The sequence below is a fragment of the Salmo salar genome, chromosome ssa03 (genome assembly GCF_905237065.1).
Source record: "Salmo salar chromosome ssa03, Ssal_v3.1, whole genome shotgun sequence".
Lineage (NCBI taxonomy): Eukaryota > Metazoa > Chordata > Actinopteri > Salmoniformes > Salmonidae > Salmo > Salmo salar.
The window spans coordinates 56249959-56276576 of record NC_059444.1 but is presented as its reverse complement, the minus strand read 5'-3'; the positions used below and the strand labels follow the sequence as shown (position 1 = coordinate 56276576).

At 40.3% G+C, this 26618-nt stretch overlaps 2 protein-coding genes across 2 annotated transcripts; one reads left to right on the top strand and one right to left on the bottom strand.

Annotated features, from left to right (window-relative positions):
- Positions 1 to 1185: 1185 nt before the first annotated feature.
- Positions 1186 to 10358, top strand: gbgt1 (Globoside alpha-1,3-N-acetylgalactosaminyltransferase 1; the record flags this gene model as incomplete). Its single annotated transcript, NM_001139786.1, is given in 5 exon segments — positions 1186 to 1225; positions 1380 to 1415; positions 8275 to 8307; positions 8515 to 8649; positions 9182 to 10358. Coding segments are annotated over 5 exon segments (935 nt in total), but the record flags the coding sequence as incomplete, so codon positions are not given.
- A 7349-nt stretch (positions 10359 to 17707) lies between these two features.
- On the bottom strand, positions 17708 to 18815 carry LOC106600961 (interferon epsilon). Its single transcript, XM_014192768.2, has 5 exons — positions 18666 to 18815; positions 18392 to 18463; positions 18153 to 18302; positions 17945 to 18022; positions 17708 to 17797 (listed from the first exon to the last, which is right to left on the bottom strand). The coding sequence occupies exons 1-5, from the start codon at positions 18807 to 18809 to the stop codon at positions 17708 to 17710; spliced, it is 534 nt and encodes a 177-aa protein (XP_014048243.1). The 5' UTR covers positions 18810 to 18815.
- Between the last annotated feature and the right edge of the window lie 7803 nt (positions 18816 to 26618).

Below are 26618 nucleotides of genomic sequence, written 5' to 3'. Positions count from 1 at the left end.
TTAATAATTAGAAAGGTGTCTAAATGTGACCTAGTTCGAGGGAAACACTAAACAGACATTTAAATTCTCAAGATTCCATTAAAAAAATACATCTCAAACTTAGTAATTTACAAACTTAAACCACAGCCACATGGCAAACCTCCCTCTTACCCAGAGGATATACATGGCCAACACACAGTTAAATGTCAGTCACCGTTCAATATTTTGCCACTGTGAGTCCCAAACAGTGCTAACTACTGCCAAAAAGCATAATGCCGTACTACTCCAGCCATTCATGTTTAAACAAGAACAGGTACAATCAGGTTCTTAGTTTGGGTTAAGTGGAAAAATAGGGGAATTCCCACACATGTATGAACGCCACAATGTTTTCCCTCCTCCACAATAGTCAATGCAAACTGAATGACTGAGGCTTTCTTTTCAGCCTGGTCAAAAAGGAAAACTAAGGTTACACAATGATTTAACCAACCGGTTCTGTTGCAGGGTTGAGGGAAGCACTAACTAAACAGTCATTGAACTTCAAGATTTAATCAAACTATTCAATATAATAACTAGGTATCTTGGGAAACTTCTACACCACATACCCCTCTCTGAGTGGTATTGAATAAAGACAATGGCTCTCTGAAGCTACATGCAGTCAATATCAGTACAGCATTTTTGTTGTTTTAGCAACAACAACAAAATGACCCTTTAAACATGTTTGCACAATTGTGAATCGTTGCATTTTTCACGTGTGCAACATTGTGTGCAATATGGTTTAATTGAAAAGTTCCTGTATACTTTAAATATCTTGCCCACTAGTATATACAGTACTACTACATACTATGAGATTATCAGTATGTTAATAGCTGAACAAACATACGCAGCATGAATGTGGCTTTGGCCACACCACCTCCAAGGTAATGTAAGGATAGTATAAAGTCTAATTTACACCCTACGCAATACAATAAGATACGCAAATGTATGCGGCCCGTTAATGTGTAACTCTACGGAACTATGCAGTGTTGCCATTTTGCGAAGCTAATTTCGTCTTGCGTGATGTACTTGCATAAGGGTATAAATTACGTTTTAAATAAAAGTTGAAAATCTGATGTCTAAGTACGGCAGTGCCGGCGACACATTTTGTTAGTGTAAAAAGACAAATGTTTTCATGACAGACTTGAACTGATTCTCTCCTGCTTCCCCAAAGGTATGTCTACTTCAGCTTCTTCTCTGAAAGACTCAACAGGTAAGATCAAGTTCTGTTAATCTATTACAGCCTAATGTTGCTATAATGTGAAATGAAAATCACAGTATTGTCTGATTCTTACTAACAGGGTTTGGTTTGAGGCTTGGATTGTATTAAGGGGAACGTTATTTTAAGGTTTTGCTGTTTCCAACAGACAAATTACAATTGATGAGGACCAGAAGGGCAGCAGGTTAGTTGAGATAAACTGAGAAATTCCCCCAACAAGTCATGGTACTTGGTACATTTAAAGGTAGTATGGTCATTTTAAAATTAGGATGTTAGGATTTCTGTCACAAGAAAATCCATCAAATTGTGGTAAACAGCACCACACTCAGGCAGAAAACTGAATGTTATATTCTCAGCCAGGCCCATCTTTTCAAAGAAAATTAAATTGTGTTATCTCTCTATTTGAGCAAAATAATTTGTTTTGTTGTGATCACAAGAAAATCCTAACAATTCGGGTAAAGAGCGCCACAGTCAGGCAGAAATATCAGAATATTCTATCATAGTAGTTTCCCTGACAGATTTGGCTGCCAGGGCATTCAGAGTTTCATAAGATGAGGGGTGTGTGGGTCCAAGAGGGCCTTTTCTAAAATAATTTCCTGGAATTCTACATTATTTTCCATAACTGGAGACATTAAAATTATACATTTTTATATCACCCAAATGATCAAAATGATAAGCTACTTTGTCGTTTACACACTGAGACTAACAAAGCGAATTAAACATTAACTTAAATGCAACCAATAGCATAGGCCAATGAAAATAGTGGATACACAGATCTTAGGCCTATAAAATTGAACCTGGTGAATAACAGGGCCCAATGGGCTTGCCATGAGTTAAGGCATTTAGCAGTGCGGAGGTATTCTAAAATAATTGTGGTCAGTCCACACCAAAAATGGATGTTCCGCCTCTTCCAGCCAGTGCCTCCACTCCTCCAGAGCCATCTTAACCACCAGGAGTTCACAGTTCCCAAAGTCATAGTTCCTTTCCGCAGAGTTGAGACGATGGGACATGAAGGCACAGGGATGAAGCTTTTGGTCCTGGATGGATCGCTGGGAGAGGACGGCCCCTACTCCCACGTTGGAAGCGTCAACCTCAACCACAAACTAACGGGTCGGGTCCGGATGGATGAGGATGGGGGCAGTAGTGAATCAGAGCTTCAGATCCATAAAAGCCCTGTCTGCTGCTGGGGACCATGTGAACGGTACCTTGGGGGAGATGAGTGCAGAGAGGGGAGCCGCCAGAGTGCTGTAGCCCCGAATGAAACGGCGGTAGAAATTAGCAAACCCCAGAAACCGTTGTAGCTGCACCCTGGACGTGGTTTGCTGCCAATTCACCACCGCTCTCACCTTTTCTGGATCCATCTGGACATTCCCTTCAGCAATGACGTATCCCAGAAAGGAGATAGTGGAGTGGTGGAACTTGCACTTCTTAGCTTTTACAAACAAGTGATTCTCCAGGAGGTGCTGAAGGACTTGTCGAACATGGAGAATGTGTTCTTGGGAAGAACGAGAGAGAACCAGGATGTCATCAAGGTAGACAAATACAAAATGATTCAACATGTCCCAGAGCCCATCGTTGACCAGGGCCTGGAAGACAGCGGGAGTGTTGGTGAGTCCAAACGGCATGACCACTGCCAGTGTTGAAAGCTGTCTTCCACTCGTCTCCTTTGCGTCTCTGAACAAGGTGGTAGGCATTCCGAAGGTCCGGTTTGAAAAAGATGGTAGCCCCTGGAGAGGTTCGAAAGCCGAGGAGAGGAGTGGTAGCGGGTACCGATTCTTGATCGTGATGTCATTGAGGCCCCAGTAATCAATACATGGATGCAGGCTCTTGTCCTTCTTCCCCACAAAGAAGAACCCTGTGCCAGCAGGAGAGGCAGAAGGACGAATGGTCCCAACAGCCAAAGAGTCCTCAATGTACTCCTCCATTGTCTTGGTCTCAGGGCCAGACAGGGAATATAGCCGGCCTCGAGGTGGTGTGGTGCCCGACTGGAGGTCAATTGCTAATCGTAAGGATGATGTGGAGGAAGGGAGGTAGCATGAGCCTTGCTGAAAACCTCCTGGAGGTTATTGTACTCTGCGGGAACGGCAGAGAAATCCGAGGCCGTTCTTAACCCTGGAGGCAGACGTTCCGGGGAAGGCTGCGCCGCCTTCAGGCAGTGTGAATGGCAGAACGGGCTCCAACCCAGGATTGAACCCGTGGTCCAGTCAATATTGGGGTTGTGCTTCTGGAGCCAAGACAATCCCAAAACAACAGGGATGTGGGGAGACAATGAGGAGAAGCTGTAATGACTCACTGTGATTACCAGATACCTGCAGATGAATGGGAACTGTGCTGTGCGTGACTCTTCCAATGGAGCAGCCGTCCAGTGCCCTGGCATCCATGGGAACGGAGAGGAGTTGAGTGGTGATACCTAGTTCCGATACCAGGGTAGCTTCCATGAAACTCTCATCTGCACCAAAGTCAATGAGCACCTGAAGAGACTTAGGCTGGTCTCCCCACAGCAGGATAAGAAAAAAGGAGTACGGGTGATGGGAATTAGAGGGTTCCCAGTCTGGCTCACCAGTGTACTTGTACCTACTAATGATTCAGGTCTCTTTACTGGGCAGGTAGCTATGAAATGCCCTGCAGCACCACAATACAGACAACTGTTGGAGCTTAGCCTACGTGAACGTTCCCTAGGCGATAATCTAGCTCTGCCCAGTTGCATAGGTTCCTTCGCCGTTGACTCTCGAGGGAACTCGGGTGGCTTCGGGTCTTCTCGGAAATACAGCCTTCGGGGACTTCAGTGGATTACCAAGTGTGACCAAGACCAGACCACTTCTCACTCCTGCGTTCCCGTAGATGCCCATCAATCCAATAGTAAGGGCGATGAGGGAATCGAGGTCCAGCGGTAACTCCCGAGCTGCTAGCTCGTCTTTTATTACCTCTGATAGTCCGTGAAGGAAGGTATCGAATAGGGACTCCGGATTCAGGCACTCTTGGCGGCCAACGTGCGAAAATCTACTGCGTAGTCTGCCACACTACGGGAGTCTTGACATAATTCAAGTAGTTTTCGTGCCACCTCTCTTCTGGATACCGGAGAATCGAACACCTTCCTCACCTCTGCCATGAAATCTTCCAAGTGACAATTATTTATATATAGTATATTTTTGTTCAGTATATATGTTCTGTAGAAAGGCCCATGGAGTTGGTGGAATCGTCCTTTAATTCATGGCCATTTGTGCAGGGGCGCTTTAATTAGGTCAGGTGGAAATGTCTGACAGATCTCAACTCATTAATAGGAGGAAATCGCCACCATGCAACCGCGCTGCTTTCTCTTCCTCAACTCCGTCTAATCCAGACATTCTGTGCGTCCACGAATCAACGTAAATCCACTGAATCTGTTACCTTTCATCTGAACCATCTATTGCAATCGGGAGAGCGGGCCATCAGTTATTGTTTATAGTTATTACCGGGGAGCGCGGCTTGGAGCGAACACTTCAAACCTATTGTGTTATGCCGATGGACAATGATCACGGCCCTACAGATCATCACAGGCCAATTATTCCATTTGTATATGGTTAAAATGTAATGAAATTACATGTACATATGAAGACAAACCTGGGAGGATGAAAGATGAAACGTAGTTATTATTTGCTGAATTGATCAATTCTCATATCAAATTGATGGAGATTATAGATTGAATAAATGATAACTGATCGATTTATTTGCATTCTCATGGTTATGATCCTAAATGACTCCATTCTGCTTCATATTGAATTCCTATGGAACCTTATTGCTGAATTACCTCATTCTGTTAATAATGAGAATGATTGTTATGATTTGACTTTCTGTTTTGAATTTGATTGTATACATGTTCTTCTGTTTCCTTTGTTATGCAGCACAGATAAACTACCCAGTAAATATACCACTTTGTAGTTAAAGGAATTCCTGCCTCAGTCTCATCCATTCCTCTGTCACCTGACCCGTGACCACCTGTTCACCTTCACTATTGTCAGTCACCCTACCTGTCCAGCTACCTACACAGATTCCAATAATATTTCAATCGTCCTTTGAGCCAGATGATGACTGAACCAAAGACGGGTGAAAAGGAAATGGAGGAGAAGGAATAATTGTCTCCTGGAAGGAGAGAGGAGGAAAGAGCAGCTGAGGTTAAAGATAAGTGGAAAAGTCTTTGGAACAAATAAAAGATCCAGGAGCTAATCCTAAAGCACCAAAGAAGGCTTCATCCTCAACCACCAGCAGCACCAGGAGAACCAAGCAACAAACGAGCAGACAAGAACCTGGTTATCTTAAGGATTATGTGGTGGAGTATCCTCCACCAAAGGGCAAGCCCACCTGGGCTCAAAGCGGCGATGGATCAACTGTCCGTTTCAGCCATCAACCATCCTGTCCGAGCCAAGGATTGGAAAGGGATTTGGAACGGGAACGTGGTCTACAGGAAGAACCCATGGAAGAGGTAACTCCCACAGCATAGGTCAACTAGCTTCCCGAGGCAGTAAGTAGTGGGAAATTGTCGAGGCCCTCTAGACAGAGTGAGAGTTTGACCGGTGGATACCCCTTTGGAAGTGGCCATGGTAGCACGGGGAACAGGCCACCCCGCCAACGCCCTCTATGCCAGTGACACAAGTTAGCATTCCTCCTTCATCTAGACAAAGCACCACTCCTTCGTCTTTCCGCCAATTACCAACAACGGCAAATCGTTCCTCTCATCCAGGGCCTGGGCCAGGCCAGTCATCAACCATCAGGTGGGAGAGCTTTCACTCAATTCAGGCTGCCACAAATGGAGGGTCTGGGACAGTAGGGGACAGGCACAGTGAGGCCACAGTGAGCTCATCAGCAGTCCCGGGTTTATCCTTCACGCAACCAGAAGAGGAAGCCAACATCATGAAACTGCTAGTAGCCTCGGCCTATGGAATTCCCAGACCAAAACTGCCATACTTTGAGAGTGGAAAGGAGAGTGATTTTGTCCTTTTGGAAATGGCATTGGAGAGCCTACTGGGTATTCACAGCCATCTGTCAGAACGCTACAAATACCAAGTACTGATGGATCACTTGCGGTTTCCCAGTGCATACAAGCTGGCCAAATCCTTTATGCACTCTGCAACACCATACACTGCCGCTTTCCAGTCCCTGAAAGCGAGATATGGTGAGCCACGCCAGCTAGTCCAGAATGAACTAAAATAACATCCTGAACACGTCTCCAATCAAAATGGGAGACCATGCTGCCTTCCAAGAGTTCTCCCTTGCGGTCCAATTCCTGACCTTAATGCTCCAATCCGTTGAAGGAGAAGACGGAAGCCAGTGACTGATCTGGTGTACTCCTCCACGTGTACAGGCTTCAAATTTTGTCATCAAACCTTGTCATCAAAGTCTGGCATTCTCTGGATTTATGTTGCCTTCAAGACAACTGGGAACTCGGAAAAAACAAGGTTGAATCATGAGGACGTCAGTGATCTTCAGGTCTTAGCTCCAGAAAGAGGCCCGACTAATCCGATTTACTATCCGAGTTGAATGACCGTTGAAAACGTATTTTCCCCGTATGAGCTACTTTTTCCTGAGTTCCTAGTTGTCTTGAACTCACTGAAGTCAGATTTCCCAGTTCTGAGTTAACCATTGTTTTGAGCGCAGCAGACATCATGCTGGATTAATAGTATGGCCAATGTTGAATGTTAATGATTTTAAACTAGGAAAATAAACTCTTAAACCGAGAATTAGGACCACACCCCCACTCCACTGTATAGCAGGCTAGTGATTGCTTTGCAATACTTGCAGTTAGCCACTGATTACTTCTAAACCACTAATTGTTGAATTTGCGAATTACAACTTGTTGTCTAATGTTCATGGCCAATGAGCACCGATACGTTTTATCTATAATTTATCTTCCTTAATTCTCTTCATATGACAAGGATTAAAAAGGATTGGACAGATTGTCGACTTGATTAATGATGATGACTGCTAGCTAAGGTTTTTAAATTATCAAAGCTACTATAGATATAAAGTGATTTGACGTCATTTTATTTGTGGCCAAAGACCTCGAGCCTTCTTGGATGGGCACTTCTAATGTAACTCTATGGCAGCACCAAAGGGGCTTGAATTTTCGAGCTCTACCCTTAGATTTTGCAGTGACGTAGTGTCTCCATGAGTGACAGATGTCATGGTAATTCTAAGCAAAAGGAGAGAAACTGTGTTCTTCAAAATAACTTTTTATTAGAAGATTTGCAAAAAATGAAGCAATTAACAACCAAGCAAATGGTTCATGGTTGAAAATGCTCAACAAACAGAACTGTCTCTCTCCTTTTATAGAAAGTGCATCCTTTCATCTTTGTGACAGTTAGCAGATGTGCAGAAACAGGCCCTGGGAACAGAGATGCAAAAAGTAATTTAACTTGTCTGTGTAGATCAAGATTGCGAATATCACCACCATCCTCTGTTCCTCCCTGTACTTCCCATATAGCTAAATTCCTGCGGATTATAAACACAGGAGGTTACATACTGCGGTCGCACAAGACAAGTTTCAATTAGTAAAAAAAAAACACTAGCATCAATCAATGGACAATTCTCTAAGTAAAAAACAGCATAGTATGTCTAATTTAAAAAGCATAGCATGTAATTAATTAATTTCCTCTGCCAATCACGGCGCAACTAGTGAACATTCCAAACCTCTACGCTCCGTATTTTCCGCTGTCCCACCACCACAGAAAGCACTGAGCTAGGCTGAAACACCTGCATTTTGGAACTGCCTTATTCAAGAAAACAAAAAAGAGACCATGTTTGTATGGAGACTTTATTAACTCAATGAATTATTTCTTTTTTTACACTGTTTGCAAACTGATATGTGTTACACGTATTAATGCCAAAATAACATGCAAAACAGGCAAACCCCACAAAGTTTTTTTTTGTTGCTAAAAATGTGGGGCTCAGAACAGGTGGGGCTTTGCCCTGAATCACAGTTCGCAACTGGGTCTATCTAATACCACCAACCTCAGCCCATCTCTTCATTACAATAAACACATTTAAACAAGTACATTTTGTTCTCCCAGGCTATTGTACAAGCAGCCCAGTATCTTGGATGGGTAAGTAGCCATTTTATTCTAATGTTAAAGTCATATTAGCTGACGTAGTGTAAGTGTCTGATACATCAGTGTGGGGAGGTGTAGCCTAATACACCACACCTTGTTTTAAGGTTCTTTAATGGCCAGTACCATAGTGAAGTATTGAGATCATAACATGGCTCTGGTCAGTACTACACAGTCAGGCAGGACCTTGTTCTGTTTCTGTAGACGTACTGATGTGGTGTCAGTGACCCCATGGTTGGCACCCATTGTCTGGGAAGGCACCTTTGACCCTGTGCTAATCGACAACATCTACAAGCCCATGAACCTCACCATAGCAACCACTGTGTTTGCCGTTGGAAAGTGAGTACAACTTTTGACAAATATACAAAAGGGAATTTGAACTATATATACTTTTTCAACAATGCAACTATAAGGACATAAGTACCTGATGTAACATGGCAGGTAATAAAATGTAATGACGCTGTCATCATTCATGCCTTGGAACACGTAAATAATTGTTCTAATTTATGTATTATCTAGACTGTATACTGGTCAGAAAGTGGTATATTATCCTATGAGAATGATGATGCAGTTAAGGGGATACCTAGTCAATTGCACAACTGAATGCATTCAACCGAAATGTCTTACACATTTAACCCAACCCCTCTGCTCAAGGACAGAACAGCAGATGTTTCCACCTTGGCTTGGTTCAGGGATTTGAACCAGTGACCTTTCGGTTACTGGCCCAACAATCTTAACCTCTAGGCTACCTGCCACCCCATCAGTTAGAGGTGTGCTGACATCAAAATCTCAGTTGCGACCTACTGCTGTTGTGTCCTTAAGCAAGGCACTTATTAATCCTTATGATATGTATGCCTTTAAATACTGACAGATACGTCAGGTTTCTCCAAGATTTTCTGGAGACAGCAGAGAAGCACTTCATGGTCGGCTTCAACGTGCACTACTACGTTTTCACTGATCGTCCCCACGATGTTCCTTCAGTGAACCTGGCTCAGGGGAGACATTTGAGTGTGATCCAGGTCCCGGGTTCAAACCGCTGGCAGGAGATATCAGCCCGGAGGATGGAGATCATCCAGACCACCATCGAACGTCAGATCAGACGGGAGGCCGACTACATCTTCTGTCTGGACGTGGACAGCAAGTTCCACGCTCGCTGGGGGTCCGAGTCTCTTGGAAGGCTGGTTGCTGTTATACACCCAGGCTATTATGAGGAGACGCGTGACAGCTTCCCGTACGAACGGCGTCCAGCCTCGACTGCCTACATCCGGATGGATGAGGGAGACTACTACTATGGCGGGGCTATGTTCGGAGGGTTCGTGGAGGATGTGTACACACTAACAAAGGTATGTCGGAAACGGTTTGAGGAGGATGCGGGGAATTCCATCGAGGCTGCCTGGCAGGAGGAGAGCCACCTCAACAGGTACCTGCTCGACAACAAGCCCAGCAAGGTGTTGTCTCCAGAATACCTGTGGCAGGACTTGAAGGCAAAAACCAAAGAGGTCAAAGTCATTCGCTTTTCAGGGGTCATTAAAAACTATGCTGAAGTTCGTCCCAATGTATAAAAATAGGTAGTGGCTATTAGACCGGCAGAAGAAAAACTTAATTTATTCATAGCGGTAAAATTAATTGAGTTTAGGTTTAGGAACGAGGGTTAAGTTTAAATGTAGGTATAATTTGACTGGGGTTAATGTTTGGGTTAAGGTTAGGGAAAGGCATAATAATAATAATAATTTGGGGGGTGCTTATATTTGTCACCTGTGGGTGTTTCTTCTACAAATGTGTAATGGAAATGTGTTTCTTGCATATCCCAACTCCTGAGAGTGGGGTCACGGGCCAGGGTCACCATTGTTCGTTTTAACTTATAAGAACATGTTTTTTCATTTTCTATCTTTATTTCATTCTGTATTCTGTAGCCTATCTATTTTGCATGTTGATTACTGTAAGGAGGAAACGAATAAATAAATAAATAAATAAATAAATATGTAAAAAATGTAACACAATAGTATTATGTTATTTTCTTGAAATAAATATTTTACTACTTTCCATTATGTTTGTGTTGTGTCACTACTTCTTATTTAACCAAGGTCCAAAGTGATGTTTTGATTTAGAGCTTTACACTTTAGTGGGATTCACACTAAAACGTTAAATAGTGCTTCCTTCTGGTGGACGGTTAGGGTACATGAAATACTGGGAAATGAAATGTATTCCATAGACTAACTAAAAACAACAGCTTTAGTGAACTAATCATCTGGCAACCACAGCACGGTGTCAGCAGAAGGGGAAGGTCAGAGAACACATACTTGGACTAGCTAAGGAGCAACACCAGACTGGAGGAGGAGGAGGAGATTGCATCTGCAATGGAGGACAGGCACCTCTGGGGGTCTCATTTATCGACCCAAGACGTCCAAATCCATATGGTGAGGACTGTGTATATATTTTTTTTAATAATTGAAGGAGATAGGATAAGCTTTATTAATCACACTCATGAATAAAAAGTTATTGGAATGCTTCATAATAGACAGATGTAGGACATTGTGACATGAGTCACACTTATCAGAACAGGTTCCATTTTAAAAGTCAATATGGAGGATGCACTTCATTATGTAAACATCCTGCCAATGTCAGGGCAAAAGGCTAAATCCTTCATTACAATGGGTCCACAGACAAGTGGATGGGAGAAGAGGTCCCAGAATAGCCTGCACAATCACATTGTATTGGGTTACGTGTACTGCCCTGAAAGCAAATAGAACTGAAACCAGGTGTGTATCTGCCACATTTGACCAAAAGCATACAGTATTGTACTTTTAACCAGGTGAACGAGGAGATGACGTAGCCAACAGATGAATTCATCATTACATATTGCTTATACAGGCAATAGGCATGTAATAATAATGTTGAGTGAGCTAGCCTAGCAAGCAAGAATTTCACTGCAACATTTATACATGCTGTTCGAACTGTGTGTGACAAATACAATTTGTTTTGATATAATCTCCCAATGTATTCAACTTGTATTTTAAAGCACGTAGTTGAGAATGGCATTCAAGTGATTAACACAGAAATGTAGGAATTCTAAGCATCCATATCTTCTCTTGTCTAGCTCTAACTGCTATAGCGTATGTCCACATACATGAATTTTAGGCTTCCATCCTCTCTAACTGTTGTACTCACAACAGCACCTGAGGGGGAAGATTGCCCCCCTACGTGGCCTGTCGACATCACTTCAAGTAGAACAGAACATTTCTTTGTTCATGGGGTTGTCTCAATCAGATTACACTCTTACTGAAACGTGACAGGCGAAATTCTTAGAGAATAGCGAGTATTGTAGATTATAATGCAGCGTTAGACAGTTTTTATTTTTGGGCCTAAAGCCAATAAAGTAAGGTTTAGTTTATTGTCATGGTGTACAACATTGGCAGCTGAGCGCTGAATTACATTGTTCAGTTCATTTAAATAAATAAACAAATAATTACATAAACAAATCCATAGTGTGAAATCGTGATATATTCATAAAAATAAATAAATTGTTCAAAACCATATGAGAAATCACGACAATTGAGCTAACCATGTTAAAAGGTGACGTTTTGTTCTACCTATAGATGACGAAATTCAGTCATACATAAAAACAGTTAATTTCGAAAGTGAAATGGATTTATGATTTTTATTCACGATGTCATCACCCCCCGCGACAGAGGCTGTCTCACTTTCATGGCTAGAAGGGTTCCTAATTGTCAAACTATTCTAAAATGTTTTGCATTTTAGCTAACCCTAAACCTTTTCCTAAACTTAACCTAATTATCCTAGCTTGCTTTTTTATTTCACCTTTATTTAACCAGGTAGGCTAGTTGAGAACAAGTTCTCATTTACAACTGCGAACTGGCCAAGATAAAGCAAAGCAGTGCGACACAAACAACAACACAGAGTTACACATGGAATAAACAAACATACAGTCAATAATACAATAGAAAAAGTATATATACACTTTGTACAAATGAGGTAGGATAAGGGAGGTAAGGCAATAAATAGACCATAGTGACGAAACAATTACAATATAGCAATTAAACACTGGAGTGATAGATGTGCAGAAGATTAGTTTGCAAGTAGAGATACTGGGGTGCAAAGGAGCAAAATAAATCAAATAAATAACAGTATGGGGATGAGGTAGTTGGATGGGCTATTTACAGATGGGCTATGTACAGGTGCTGTGATCTGTGAGCTGCTCTGACAGCTGGTGTTTAAAGTTAGCGAGGGAGATATGAGTCTCCAGCTTCAGTGTTTTTTGCAGTTCGTTCCAGTCATTGGCAGTAGAGAACTGGAAGGAAAGGCGGCCAAAGCAGGAATTGGCTTTGGGGGTGACCAGTGAAATATACCTGCTGGAGCATGTGCTACGGGTGGGTGCTGCTATGGTGACCAGTGAGCTGAGATAAGGTGGGGCTTTACCTAGCAAAGACGAATATGAAGCGAGGGCCAGCCAGCGAGAGCATACAGGTCGCTGTGGTAGGTAGTATATGGGGCTTCCGGTGAATTTACTAAATTACTCACGATAAATGTTAACAAAAAACATAACAATTATTATAAGAATTATAGATACAGAACTCCTTTATGCAATCGCAGTGTGTCTGATTTTAAAATAGCTTTTCGGTGAAAGCACATTTTGCAATATTCTGAGTAGATAGCCCCGCCATCATGGCTAGCTATTTTGACACTCACCAAACTCAGATTTACTATAAGAAACATTGGATTACCTTCGCTGTTCTTCGTCAGAATGCACTCCCAGGACATCTACTTCAACACCCAATGTTGTTTTGGTTCCAAATAATCCATAGTTATATCCAAATAGCTGCGTTTTGTTCTTGCGTTCAAGACACTATCCGAAGGGTGAAGCGCCGGCGCATATCGTGACATTTTTTTCAATATTCCATTACCGTACTTCGAAGCATGTCAAACGCTGTTTAAAATCTATTTTTATGTGATTTTTCTCGTAAAATAGCGATAATATTCCAACCGGGAGACGTTGTATCCGTTCAAACACTGAAAATAGAAAATGGAGTCTTCACATGTGCGCCAGTGTCATTGTTCTCAGAACGACCACTTTCCAAAACCTCTACTGTTTTTCGCCCAGGGACTGCAGAGTTATCATTCCACGTTCTGGCGCCTTCTGAGAGCCTATGGGAGCCTTAGAAAATGTCACGTTACAGCAGAGATCCTGTATTTTTTGATAAAGAGGCTACAGATGGCCAAGAAATGGTCAGACAGGGCACTTCCCATATAGAATCTTCTCAGGTTTTGGCCTGCCATATGAGTTCTGTTATACTCACAGACACCATTCAAACAGTTTTAGAAACTTTAGGGTGTTTTCTATCCAAATCAAATAATTATATGCATATTCTAGCTTCTGGGCAGGAGTAATAACCAGATTAAATCGGGTACGTTGTTTATCCGGCCGTGAAGATACTGCCCCCTATCCTAAACAGGTTAACCTTTTAAAAATGGACAATATAGGCAGAGACATATTAGAAATATGGCTCTGAATACAGGCTGTAGCATATATACAGTGAAATCACAACTTACATTGTATTCGGAAAGTATTCAGATCCCTTGACTTTTCCCACATTTTGTTACATTACAGCCTTATTCTAAAATGGATTCAATTGTTTGTTTTTTTCCCCTCATCAATCTACACACTATAAACCATAACGACAAAGCAAAAACAAGTTTTTAGAAATGTTTTGAAATGTATAAAAAAAAAAAAGATAGCACATTTACATAAGTATTCACACCCTTTACTGAGTACTTTGTTGATGCACCTTTAGAAGCAATTACAGCCTCGAGTCTTCTTGGGTATAATGTGACAAGCTTGTTTCTCCCATTCTTCTCTGCAGAACCTCTCAAGCTCTGTCAAGTTGGATGGGGATCGTCGCTGCACAGATATTTTCAGGTTTCTCTAGAGATGTTCGATCAGGTTCAAATCAGGGCTCTGGCTGGGCCACTCAAGGACATTCAGAGACTTGTCCCGAAGCCACTCCTGTATTGTCTTGGCTGTGTGCTTAGGGTTGTTGTCCTGTGGGAAGGTGAAATCTCACCATAGTTTGAGGCTCTAAGCGCTCTGGAGCAGGTTTTCATCAAGGATCTCTCTGCGCTGTTCAGCTATCCCTCGATCTTGACTCTTCTCCCAGTCCCTGGCACAGAAAAATATCCCCACAGCATGATGCTACCACCACAATGCTTCACCGTAGGGATGGTGCCAGGTTTCCTCCAGACGTGACACTTGGCATTCAGGCCAAAGAGTTCAATATTGGTTTCATCAGACCTGAGTCTTGTTTCTCATGGTCTGAGAGTCTGTAGGTGCCTTTTGGCAAACTCCAAGCGGGCTGTCATGAGCCTTTTGCTGAGGAGTGTCTTCCGTCTGGCCACTCTACAATAATGGGCTGATTGGTGGAGTGCTGCAGAGTTGGTTGTCCTCTGGAAGGTTCTCCCATTTCCACAGAGGAACTCTAGGGTCCTGTCAGAGTGACCATCGAGTTCTTGGTCACCTCCCTGACCAAGACCCTTCTCCCCCGATTGCTCAGTTTGGCCGGGCGACCAGCTCTAGGAAGAGTCTTGGTGGTTACAAAATTCTTCCATTTAAGAATGATGGAGGCCACTGTGGAGGTCCTCGGCTGGCATGGTTACACGTGGTCTGTGGTTGTGAGACAGTCAAATTCTCTAAAACGACATTTGTGGAGAAATGGACATTAAATTCTCTGGCAACAGCTCTGGTGTACATTCCTGCAGTCATCATGCCAATTGCACACTCCCTCAACTTGAGACGTCTGTAGCATTGTGTTGTTTGACAAAACTGTACATTTTGGAGTGGCCTTTTATTGTCCCCAGCACAAGGTGCACCTGTGTAATGATCATGCTGTTTAATCCGCTTCTTGATATTCCACACCTGTCAGGTGGATGGATTATCTTGGCAAAGGAGAAACGCTCACTAACAGGGATGTAAACAAATTGTGCACAAACATTGAGAAGAAAATGAATTTATGGTGCGTATGGAACATTTATGGGATCTTTTATTTCAGCTTATGAAACATGGGACCAACACTTTACATAATGTTTATATTTTCATTCAGTATATATTCATTTGGGGACAGGTGGAAACATCCATGGACATTTAGCTGGAGTGCTGTTGCTAGCTAATTTGTCCTGGGAGATAGAGCCGCAGAGTGGAGGTGTCATAATACCCATAAAACCTAGCGGTCAAACAGGGAAATGGTTCCAATCGTTTTTCTACCATTCATTTTTCCCATAGGGGATTTTAGAAACACTTCAAATAAGGGCTGTGTTTCGTGTAGGCTTACCCTGGCATGAGGATTTGATAACCATGTAAATCTTTCTCAGACATGGGGACTTTTTGGTGGTTTCAGTTTTTGGTTTGCAGCCCTGTTCCACATCTTTATATGAATTTATTCATTTATGCAAATACCCCTAGTGTATATTTCAAATTAAGTACTTATTGTCTTTATTTTATCACAAAGCATTTTTAAAAAATGATATACTAAGAAAATGTATATATGAGTGCAATAATCAAGTACAATAGAAACATTTGAATTGTTGGGTCTGTGTGCTATAATTCAGTCAATATCTGATGGGAAATAAAAAAACTAATAGTTTGGAGTATCTTTATCCATTGTACAGCTGTAACTTTTATTAGAATAGTTTTTACAAACGTATAACAATTTCGATGACCGGTCTGAGACGGCGCACACCTTTTAAAAACCATAGCGCCAGGGGATGAGCTCCTGGAGTGGCACCATCAATTCCCATATGAGACGCTGAAATAGCTGCCATATACATCTTCGGGGTGGAGAATGAACGGCCCTGCTCGAAAAAAAACCGGTATGAACGTTAAAATGTCCACCAGAGGAACAATTATTTTCTTTTGGCATTAAAGCTCAAAGCCCGCCACGTAAATCTATCCTCTCGTGGAGCGTGCCATTGATACGGTACTGTAACAATAAACCCTTGCCATCAGTTTCAGCAAACGCATGAAATTTGCTGAAATGCATTATGTACATATATGCACGAATTGAATGTGTGATTGGGTTGTAGCCTCACATGATTGTGTTGTCAGTTTATACCTTTCAGGGGCCAAGCCGCCAGATTCCACATTTCTGGCTGCGGAAAATGATCTATGCGAACCACTTTTATTGTAAATAAGAATGGTAGTTTGGGCCAATGGGGAGCCACAATGATCAATGACCAGTCCTCCAGAAGCACTATCTTCAGTGTGGGCTGAATCACGACCATAAGGGGGAAACGCGTAAAGGAGGGTCCGATGACCCCGGTGCTCGCTCTTACAGTACACAGCTATGCAAAGTTTTCACATTCTGCTGCCTTAAATGTAAAAAATGTGACTCCAAAATGACACACATTAAATACATTATTTACTATTCATATCTATTGGGCACAAAATAATCTGAAACACAACCAAAACAAACAGCAAATTCATCCAACAAAGTTGTAGTCACAAGCTTGATGTAGTCATTATGTGCTATGAATATGGGACCAAATAATTTGTACTACTTTAATAACCAAGTGAATTTATCGTAATACTTTTGTTTCCCTAAAATGGGGAGGCTATGTATGAAAGTGCCGTAATTTCTAAACGATTTAACGGATATGGATGATAATTGTGGTTTGTGGACCACAACTTCCTATTTAAAGATACAGATTAACCTTGTATGGGTTGTATGAATTACACACTCAACATGACTTTATAACGTTTTAGAAACAGGTTTGGGTGGTCTGAAATATTTTGGTAGACACCCTTCTATATGCTCCCGGTTTTCAGAATAAGACACTGGTATCCTATGAAGTGCACAGGCAGTATAGACCTTGACAACACTGCTTAAATGGGACTCTATATTGCGGGTGGTTTTGAATCTGGGCCTAAACTGAAGGTATGCGTGCGTAAAATATAGGTCTATCACAAAGATTATCTGTCACAGTATTCATAATATTATTATATTATGAATAACTATACGAATCAACAATGTTTTACAGTGATATGATGATGTCTTAAAGGGCAGGAAAGTATTGTAAAGGAGTATATTGTTTTTCATTGAAGATGATATGTAATTGTCAGGAGGAATAACATATGTTTAGATATTATTTAGGATAACATTTCAAGGAAAAAGTCGTTGGTTGCATCACACCACACATTTTTACAAAATTGCCAACACAATTTAACCCAATATAAAGCGTGTTTGTCTTTTTATTTAAATATTATCGAGTACAAGGCAATTATTTGCAACACGGATAAATAACATAAATATATAAAGGTTACAGTGGCATACTTAATATATTAAACAAAATTACATTTTAATGCAGAATTGAACTAAAAGTAATGCTACTCTCACACGTGTTTCTTGGCATTTTTGATTACTTGTGAAATGATGCTCCCCATTTCAGCTCTCACGACCTCCCATGAGCACGCGCTGAAACGCTGAAAGAAAAAAAGTGAAAAATATATATTTTAGGTGAAAATAATACATAATACACCATAGGTATAGGCTAGGCCCACTCCACCCCGCGCAATAGTTTAGATCTGAAACACAGCTGACAAAAAAATGCAACCTAAGAGATGTTTTACCTCATGTAAAAGAAAGTCGTCCAGCCTTTTGAAGTAGTTCTTAATTGGAAGGTTTAGATGCACACTCATGTCTCTCACCTGAAATAGTAAACAACAAACAACATTAGTATAAATATCCATGCGATTACATGAATAATAATAACAATAATAATGATAATAATTGTGTCAAAAGCTACAGTAAACAAGCTAAACATCACCAAGAACGTACACATTCCGAATAGGTCATATTTTGTCGAGCAAGAAGGTCTTGGAGATCCCTGAGTTTGATGGAATTCCATTTCACAAGTGTTAGGTTTTGTTGGAAGAGCTCGCTGGCTAGTTGAAACGCAAGTCTCAGTGTCCAAAGCTTTTCCCCCTCCTGTAATCACAATAACATCCCGTTTAACCATGCGATTGAAGATAGACAAACACAGAAATGTTATCCACTCATGATCTCCTGAGCATCACCTGTAATGAAAGCGTTGGACGTTGGACCCTTAACCTTTCCGCCTCTGGGATACAGCCTCTTGGTCTCCTCTCCTACACCACACACAAAATACACCATATCTTAATAAAACTACTGAATATATGAATGAATCAAACTTCAATAATCAATTTTCAACTAGAATAAATAACTTGTGATATCACAGTATATATGCTACAGCCTAGATTCAGAGCCATATTTCTAAATATGTCTCTGCCTATATGGTCAATTTGTTACAGGTTAAAGAAATTAACCTACCATGGAAAGATCATTGAGGGTCTGGCGAGTTTGAGAAAGATAATATATTTGCGCATTTCGGTCACTGCATTTAGCATAGACAACCGGGTAAAGAACAATTACACACAGAAGATGTACCACAAAGGACAAGTTAAGAGTTCCCATGTGTCCGGTGAGTTGATAAATCCCTGAACACGACTTCTAAACGTTGGGCTCTACCTGCTCTACCTATATAGTCTCCCTCGTTGAAATGCCATGGATGAGGTAATATGTAATTTCCCAAGGCTGTAAAAAAAGTAAATTTCAAGCAGGGAAACTGAAAGAGCATTGAAAATTCCATCTCTTCACCTTGCAAAGCTGTTGACGAAATGTTTCGTTCTTGGCTTCTGCAAGCGCAAGAATGTTGCTCAAAGCATGGGCTATGCAAATACTTATTGAACCAATACATAATCAAAACAGAGAATAATATAATGGCAGGTACACAGTGCTCTTCACGCATTGTATTTTAAATATAGTAGCCTATGTATTTTTTGAACATCAATTTTACCTTTATTAAGTAGGCATCATAGCCTACAGTATAAGCGTTTAAAGGCATACTTTTTATATCCTCTCCCAAGGGATGGAACGTGTAACTAATTGCATAGCAACTCTGTTACAGAAAGAAGAACACGATGATAATAGTTGGACTCCACACAGCTGCTCCACTGCAGTTATCTTAATGTACTACATGTAGCATCCATGGCATTTCATTATTTGTTGTAAAACAAAGTTACATTGGAATATAAGAGGTAGTTCAAACGATTTCTTGTGGACCTAATTTCTTATTTACCGCTAGATACAAAGCAATTGGTAACGAAGCAGGTTGGGAGAAGTAGGTTAAGTTTAGGGAAAGGGTTTAGGGTTGCAAAAATGCAAATAAATAAATAATAACAACCTTTGTCGCGGGGGATGATGACATCGGTGAATACAAACCATAAATCGCTTTCACTTTCGAAAACAGCAGTTTTTACATACCCCATGTATTTCGTCATCTATCCCAGTAGGTAGAACGTTACACGTCACCTTTTAAGATGGTTAGCTCAATTGTCCTGAATTCTATTTGTAGCCATTTTCCCATATGGTTTTGAACATAACCTTTATATGTTTTTATGAATATATCACATGATTTCACATGATTGATTTGTTTATGTAATTATTTGGTTATTTATTTAAATGAACTGTACACTGCAATTCAGCGCTTAGCTGCCAAGCATGTACATCATGACAATAAACTAAACCTTACTATAAATACGAGTCATACCTACTGGATATTTTATTGGCTATAGGCTCCAAAATTAAAAACTGTCTAAAACGGCATTGTAATCTACAATACTCACTATCTCCTAAGAAATGTGCTTGTCATATTTAAGTAAGTGTGTAATCTGATTGAGACCACCCCATATAAATCACAGTTGACATTTTCTGATCTGCTTGAAGTGATGTCAACAGGCCAGCAGGGGACATTCTTCCCCCTCAGGTCCTGTTGTGAGGACAACATTTTTAGAGAGGACGGTTGCTTAAAATCCATGTATTAAGACATATACTGTAGCAGTTAGTGCTAGACAAGACAAGATATAGATGCTTAGAATTCTTAAATTGCTGTATTAATCACTTGAATGCCATTCTCAACTGTGTGCTTTAAAATATAAGTTGAATACATTGGGAGATTAAATCAAAGCAAATAAAATCTAATTAAACATAATTTGTCACATACACAGTTTACAGGATGTATAAAAAAGTGCAGTGAACCCAATAGAAAATGTTTGGAGGGAGCTGAAAGTCCGTATTGCCCAGCGACAGCCCCGAAACCTGAAGGATCTGGAGAAGGTCTGTATGGAGGAGTGGGCCAAAATCCCTGCTGCAGTGTGTGCAAACCTGGTCAAGAACTACAGGAAACGTATGATCTCTGTAATTGCAAACAAAGGTTTGTGTACCAAATATTAAGTTCTGCTTTTCTGATCTATCAAATACTTATGTCATGCAATAAAATGCAAATTATTTACTTAAAAATCACACAATGTGATTTTCTGGATTTTTGTTTTAGATTCCGTGTCTCACAGTTGAAGTGTACCTATGATAAAAATTACAGACCTCTACATGCTTTGTAAGTAGGAAAACCTGCAAAATCGGCAGTGTATCAAATACTTGTTCTCCCCACTGTATATACAGTCCTCACCATATGGATTGACTTAATAAAGGTCAAATTTAACTACAAAAACACATAGGCTACTATATTTAAAATACATTGCGTGAAGAGCGCTGTGTACCTGCCATTATATTATTCTCTGTTTTGATGATGTATTGGTTCAATAAGTATTTGCATAGCCCATCCTTTGAGCAACATTCTTGGCCACACCTGCATACAGAAGACAAGGACGCAAAATGTCGTCAACAGCTATGCAAGGTGAAGGAATGGAATTTTCAATGCTCTTTCACTTTCCCCACTTGAACTTTCCTTGTTTTACATATTACCTCATCCATGGCATATCAATGAGGGAGACTATACAGGTGGGGCACGTAGGACCAACGTTTAGAAGTAGTGTTCAGGGATTTATCAACTCACCGGACACATGGGAACTCTTAACGTGTCCTTTGTGGTACATCTTCTGTGTGTAATTGTTCTTTACCGGGTTGTGTATGCTAAATGCAGTGACCAAAAGGAGCAAATGTATTATCTTTCTCAAACTCGCCAGACCCTCAATTATCTTTCCATGGTAGGTTAATTTCTTTAACCTGTAACAAATTGACCATATAGGCAGAGACATATTTAGAAATATGGCTCTGAATCTAGGCTGTAGTATATATACTGTGATATCACAAGTTATTTAATCTAGTTGAAAACTGATTATTGGAGTTTGATTCATTCATATATTCAGTAGTTTTATTGAGATATGGTGTATTTTGTGTATGGTGTAGGAGAGGAGACCAAGAGGCTGTATCCCAGAGGCGGAAAGGTTAAGGGTCCAACGTCCAACGCTTTCATTAGAGGTGATGCTCAGGAGATCATGAGTGTCTACAATTTCTGTGTTAGTCTAGTTCAATCTCATGCTCACACGGGGTGTTATTGTGATTACAGGAGGGGGAAAAGCTTTGGACACTGAGACTTGCGTTTCAACTAGCCAGCGAGCTCTTCCAACAAAACCTAACACTTGTGAAATGGAATTCCATCAAACTCAGGGATCTCCAAGACCTTCTTGCTCGACAAAATATGACCTATTCGGAATGTGTACGTTCTTGGTGTCGTTTAATTTGTTAACTTTAGCTTACTACACAAGTATTATTATTATTAGTATTATTGTTTTTCATGTAATCACATGGATATTTAACTTAATGTTATTTGTTTACTATTTCAGGTCAGAGACTTGCGTCTGCGTCAAAACCTTGTGATTGGTGATATGGTTAAGAACTACTTCAAACAGCTGGACGACTTTCTTTCACGTGAGGTAAAGCATCTCATAGGTTGCATTTTATTGTCAACTGTGTTTCAAATATAAACTTTTGAGAGGGGTTGAGTAGGCCTAGCCTATACCCATGGTGTATTGTATATTATATTCACATAAAACATATTTCACGTTTTGGGGAGCATCCTGAGGTTATTTTACAAGAATCAAAAATGCCAATAAAACAAGTGTGAGAGTTGCGTTACTTTTAGTTATATTCTGGAACCCCAATTTGTTGTTGTTGAATATATGAATTATGCCACTGTAAGCTGTAAATGTTTATATTATTTCTCCGTGTTGCAAATAATTGCCACGTAGGCTATAATATTGCAATAAAGAGACAAACACGACATTAACTGGTTAAAATTGTGCATGTGTGATGCAACTTTGAAATTAAACTATCTTTTCCTTGAAATGTTATCTTAAACGTGATTTTTATTCCTCCTGATATTTAATGAAAAACATAATATAATATTCAATGAAAAACAATAAACTTTCTGAATTCCTATTCCAGCCATTTTTTCCTGCACTTTAAGACATCATCATATCACTGTAAAACATTGCTGATTCGGATAGTTATTAATTCTATCAAGTACACATTTACTAGATACCATGCAGCATAATTATAACTCCACATTCTGAATGTTAGTTCAATGGAGTATAGCAATGCTAACCATGCTGTTACTCTTCAGTCTCTATAGTGGAAAGACAACAGATGAAGAGGTAACATCAACTCACGTACACTATCTGGATAAATAAATAAATGCAATATTTCTTTAGAATTCCAATAGAAACACAATAATATTGAATACTGTGACAGATGATCTATGTGATAGACCTATATTTTACGCACACATACCTACAGTTTAGGCCCAGATTCAAAATCACCCGCAATATAGACTCCCATTTAAGCAGTATTGCCAAGGTCTATACTGCCTGTGCATTTCATAGGCTACCAGTGTCTTATTCTGAAATCCGGGAGCATATAGAAGGGGGTCTACCAAAATATTTCAGACCACCCAAACATGTTTCTAATACGAAATAATGTAATGTTGAGTGTGTAGTTGATAGAACCCATACAAGGTTGAACTTTATCTTTAAACAGGCAGTTGAGGTCCACAAACCACAATTACTCTTTAAGCAAGCGGTTCCAACGCAGTTGGATAGGATAGTTTCTGTGTGTAAATGAAAATGTGTTGCGTTTGCAAAGACAAGATTAAACGCTATTGTTTTCGAAGTGAATGTACAAACTCAAACAATTTTGTTCTATATAGTGATATAGGAGAACGCAATGTTTGCAAATAAATGCATATTTACGTAGGCTATCATCTGGCTAAAATTGATTCACATGTAAATGTTTTTAATGTAAAACATGTTCCTGGTTGATAAGCCAATAGTTAATAATAAAATAACAAATAAGTCAAGAATTCAACAATTCTTCGAGAGATGCACCTGTCCTTTCCGTGCGTTGTCTCCAGAACGAAAAATATACTCCGGTATGAAAGCGCCTGTCTACCGGGACTTCCACCTTTCACTTATTGAACACCATGAATAATATTTTTAGAAATGACCGACACAGATTTAAGCAAGGAAAATAATTCGGTACGGGATCGATCAGGAAGAACTCTATAGCTTTATCTTTTGGGGGAAATCTTATTTTTTTTGTCGGAATTATACAAAGTAGTCGATCTTTCGGAAGTGTACCAAATTTATCACCCCTGTTGATTACGAACAGACAGAATAATTTAATCAGCCTTTCAGCCTATAGCTCAGTGCTTTCTGTGGTGGTGGGGCAGCCAGCAGATTTTACGGAGCACAGGGGTTGGCAATGTTTTCTCGTTGCGCCATGATGAGGTAATATTCTCTAGTTCTGCTGTGATTGGCTCAGTGTTCTGTCACTCATGGGGACACTATATCACTGCAAAATCTAAAGGTAGAGGCTGAAAATTCAAGCCCCTTGGGTGCTGCCATAGAGTTACATTAGAAGTGCCCATCCAAGAAGGCTGAGTGTCATTGGCCACAGTTAAAATTACATCAAATCACGTTATATCTACAGTATTTAATTATTTGTTTTATGTAACGTTTATTTAACCAGGAAAGTCAGTTAAGAACAAATTCTTATTTACAATGACGGCCTATACCAGCCAAACCCGGACGACGCTGGGCCAACTGTATGCCAATAGGTTTTGAATGTTCATCCAACTCCGAATTGCAAGTTGGGAACTTGGGGCTCTTTCTTCAGCTCCGACCTGAAGATCACTGATGTCATCATGATTCAACCTTGTTTTTGTTCAGAGTTCCCAGTTCCCACCATAAATCCAGAGAATGCCAGACTTTGATGACAAAATTTGCCCACGAAGGACCACAGCGCCACCTTCCTGTTCAAGTGAGCACAGCACAACAAGGTGCGTCCAAAAATGTATTGTATGCTGCTTCATAAATGATGTAATATGCCAGGGAGATATGTATACTGTAGCTAAGAAAGTAATACTAAGTGTATGTTGTGTAGTAAGCTGTTAGTAGCTCATGTGCCACACCCTAATAATTTGGTGCCTTTTCCCCTTCTTAATTTCACCTTCTGATCTGACTTGGTGGTGCACATGTAGCCTATTGCCTGTTTTAGAGAAATGTAATCATTGAATATTATAATAACTTTCATTGTCTGCTTATATGCCCCATTTATTTATCCTACGGTTCTGACTTGGTGTACAGGAAGAATAGTGTAAGTACGGCCCATGTTCTGAATTCTGTCACTGTACATTTCAAAAGTGCTGAACAAATAGTTATATTGACTACGTCCAACCTAGTTCGCTCATTAATGTCTCAATCAAAATTACGGATTGCCTCTTCTCCGCTCATTGTACCCTTATGCCATTGTTTGTACATCTCAATTGTCAGTAGAAACCCCATGTGTTTAAAACCTGTTTGGGATAGGGGGCAGTATTTTCACGGCCGGATGAAAAAACGTACCCGATTTAAACTGGTTATTACTCTTGCCCAGAAACGAGAATATGCATATTATTAGTAGATTTGGATAGAAAACTCTCTGAAGTTTCTAAAACTGTTTGAATAATGTCTGTGAGTATAACAGAACTCATATGGCAGGCAAAAACCTGAGAAAATTCCAAGCAGGAAGTGGCCTATCTGAGAACTGCAGTTCTACTTTTGAATCTCTAGAGAAACTACAAATACTTATGAGTTATGTTGCACTTCCTAAGGCTTCCATTGGCTCTCTAAAGCCTTCAGAACGTGGATTGAGCCGTGTCCTGTCTCTGGGCAGATAATAGGAGCTCAGTTTGTCAGTGGACTGCCTGGTGACTAAGAGATTGGAAATGCGCGTTCCCGCGAGCACAGTGTTTTTTCTTTTCCTCTTTGAATGAATACACGATTGTCCGGTTGAAATATTATCGCTACTTTACGAGAAAAATAGCATAATAATTGATTTTTAACAGCGTTTGACATGCTTCTCAGTACGGTAATGGAACATTTGGATTTTTTTGGTCTCGAAATGCACCCGCGCGTTACCCTTTGAATAGTGACCTGAACGCACAAACAAAACGGAGGTATTTGAACATAACTATGGATTATTTGGAACAAAAACAACATTTGTTGTGGAAGTAGCAGTCCTGGGAGTGCATTCTGACGAAGATCAGCAAAGGTAATACAATTTTTCTAATACTAATTCTGAGTTTAGTGTTCCCCGAATTTGGCGGGTGTCAAAATGGCTAGCCGTGATGGCTGAGCTATGTACTCAGAATATTGCAAAATGTGCTTTCGCCGAAAAGCTATTTTAAAATCTGACATAGCGATTGCATAAAGGAGTTCTGTATCTACAATTCTTAAAATAATTATGTATTTTGTCAACGTTTATGAAGAGTATTTTTGTAAATTCACCGGAAGTTTGTGGTGGAAAATACATTTTCTGAACATCACGTGCCAATGTAAAATGCTGTTTTTGGATATGAAGATGAACTTGATTGAACAAAACATACATGTATTGTATAACATAATGTCCTAGGAGTGTCATCTGATGAAGATCGTCAAAGGTTAGTGCTGCATTTAGCTGTGTTTCCGGTTTCTGTGACATATTTCCCTGCTTTGAAAATGGCTGTGTGATTATTTGTGTCTATGTACTCTCCTAACATAATCTAATGTTTTTCTTTCGCTGTAAAGCCTTTTTGAAATCGGACAATGTGGTTAGATTAACGAGAGTCTTGCCTTTATAATGGTGTAAAATAGTCATATGTTTGAGAAATTGAAGTTATAGCATTTTTGAGGTATTTGTATTTCGCGCCACGCGATTCCACTGGCTGTTGACTAGGGTGGGACTGCCCAGGTTAACAAACGCACCTCCACAAACCAAATCAGAATTAAAAACAGCCACGGTAAGTATTTTATTTAAAGGGGAGATCAAGCTGATCCTAACTCCTATTGGCCAATTTCTATTTTGCCCTGTTTATCAAAAGTGTTGGAAAAACTTGTCTACTGGAAAATC

Bases quoted from the DNA above. Each gene is read 5' to 3' on its own strand.
- LOC106600961 (XM_014192768.2), bottom strand. From the start codon at position 18,809: ATGGGAACTCTTAACTTGTCCTTTGTGGTACATCTTCTGTGTGTAATT. The intron at 18,303-18,391 runs GTGATGCTCAGG...TTGTGATTACAG, and splicing joins GTCCAACGCTTTCATTACAG to GAGGGGGAAAAGCTTTGGAC. The intron at 17,798-17,944 runs GTAAAACATCTC...TTTTTCTTTCAG, and splicing joins ACGACTTTCTTTTACATGAG to CGTTTCAGCGCGTGCTCATG.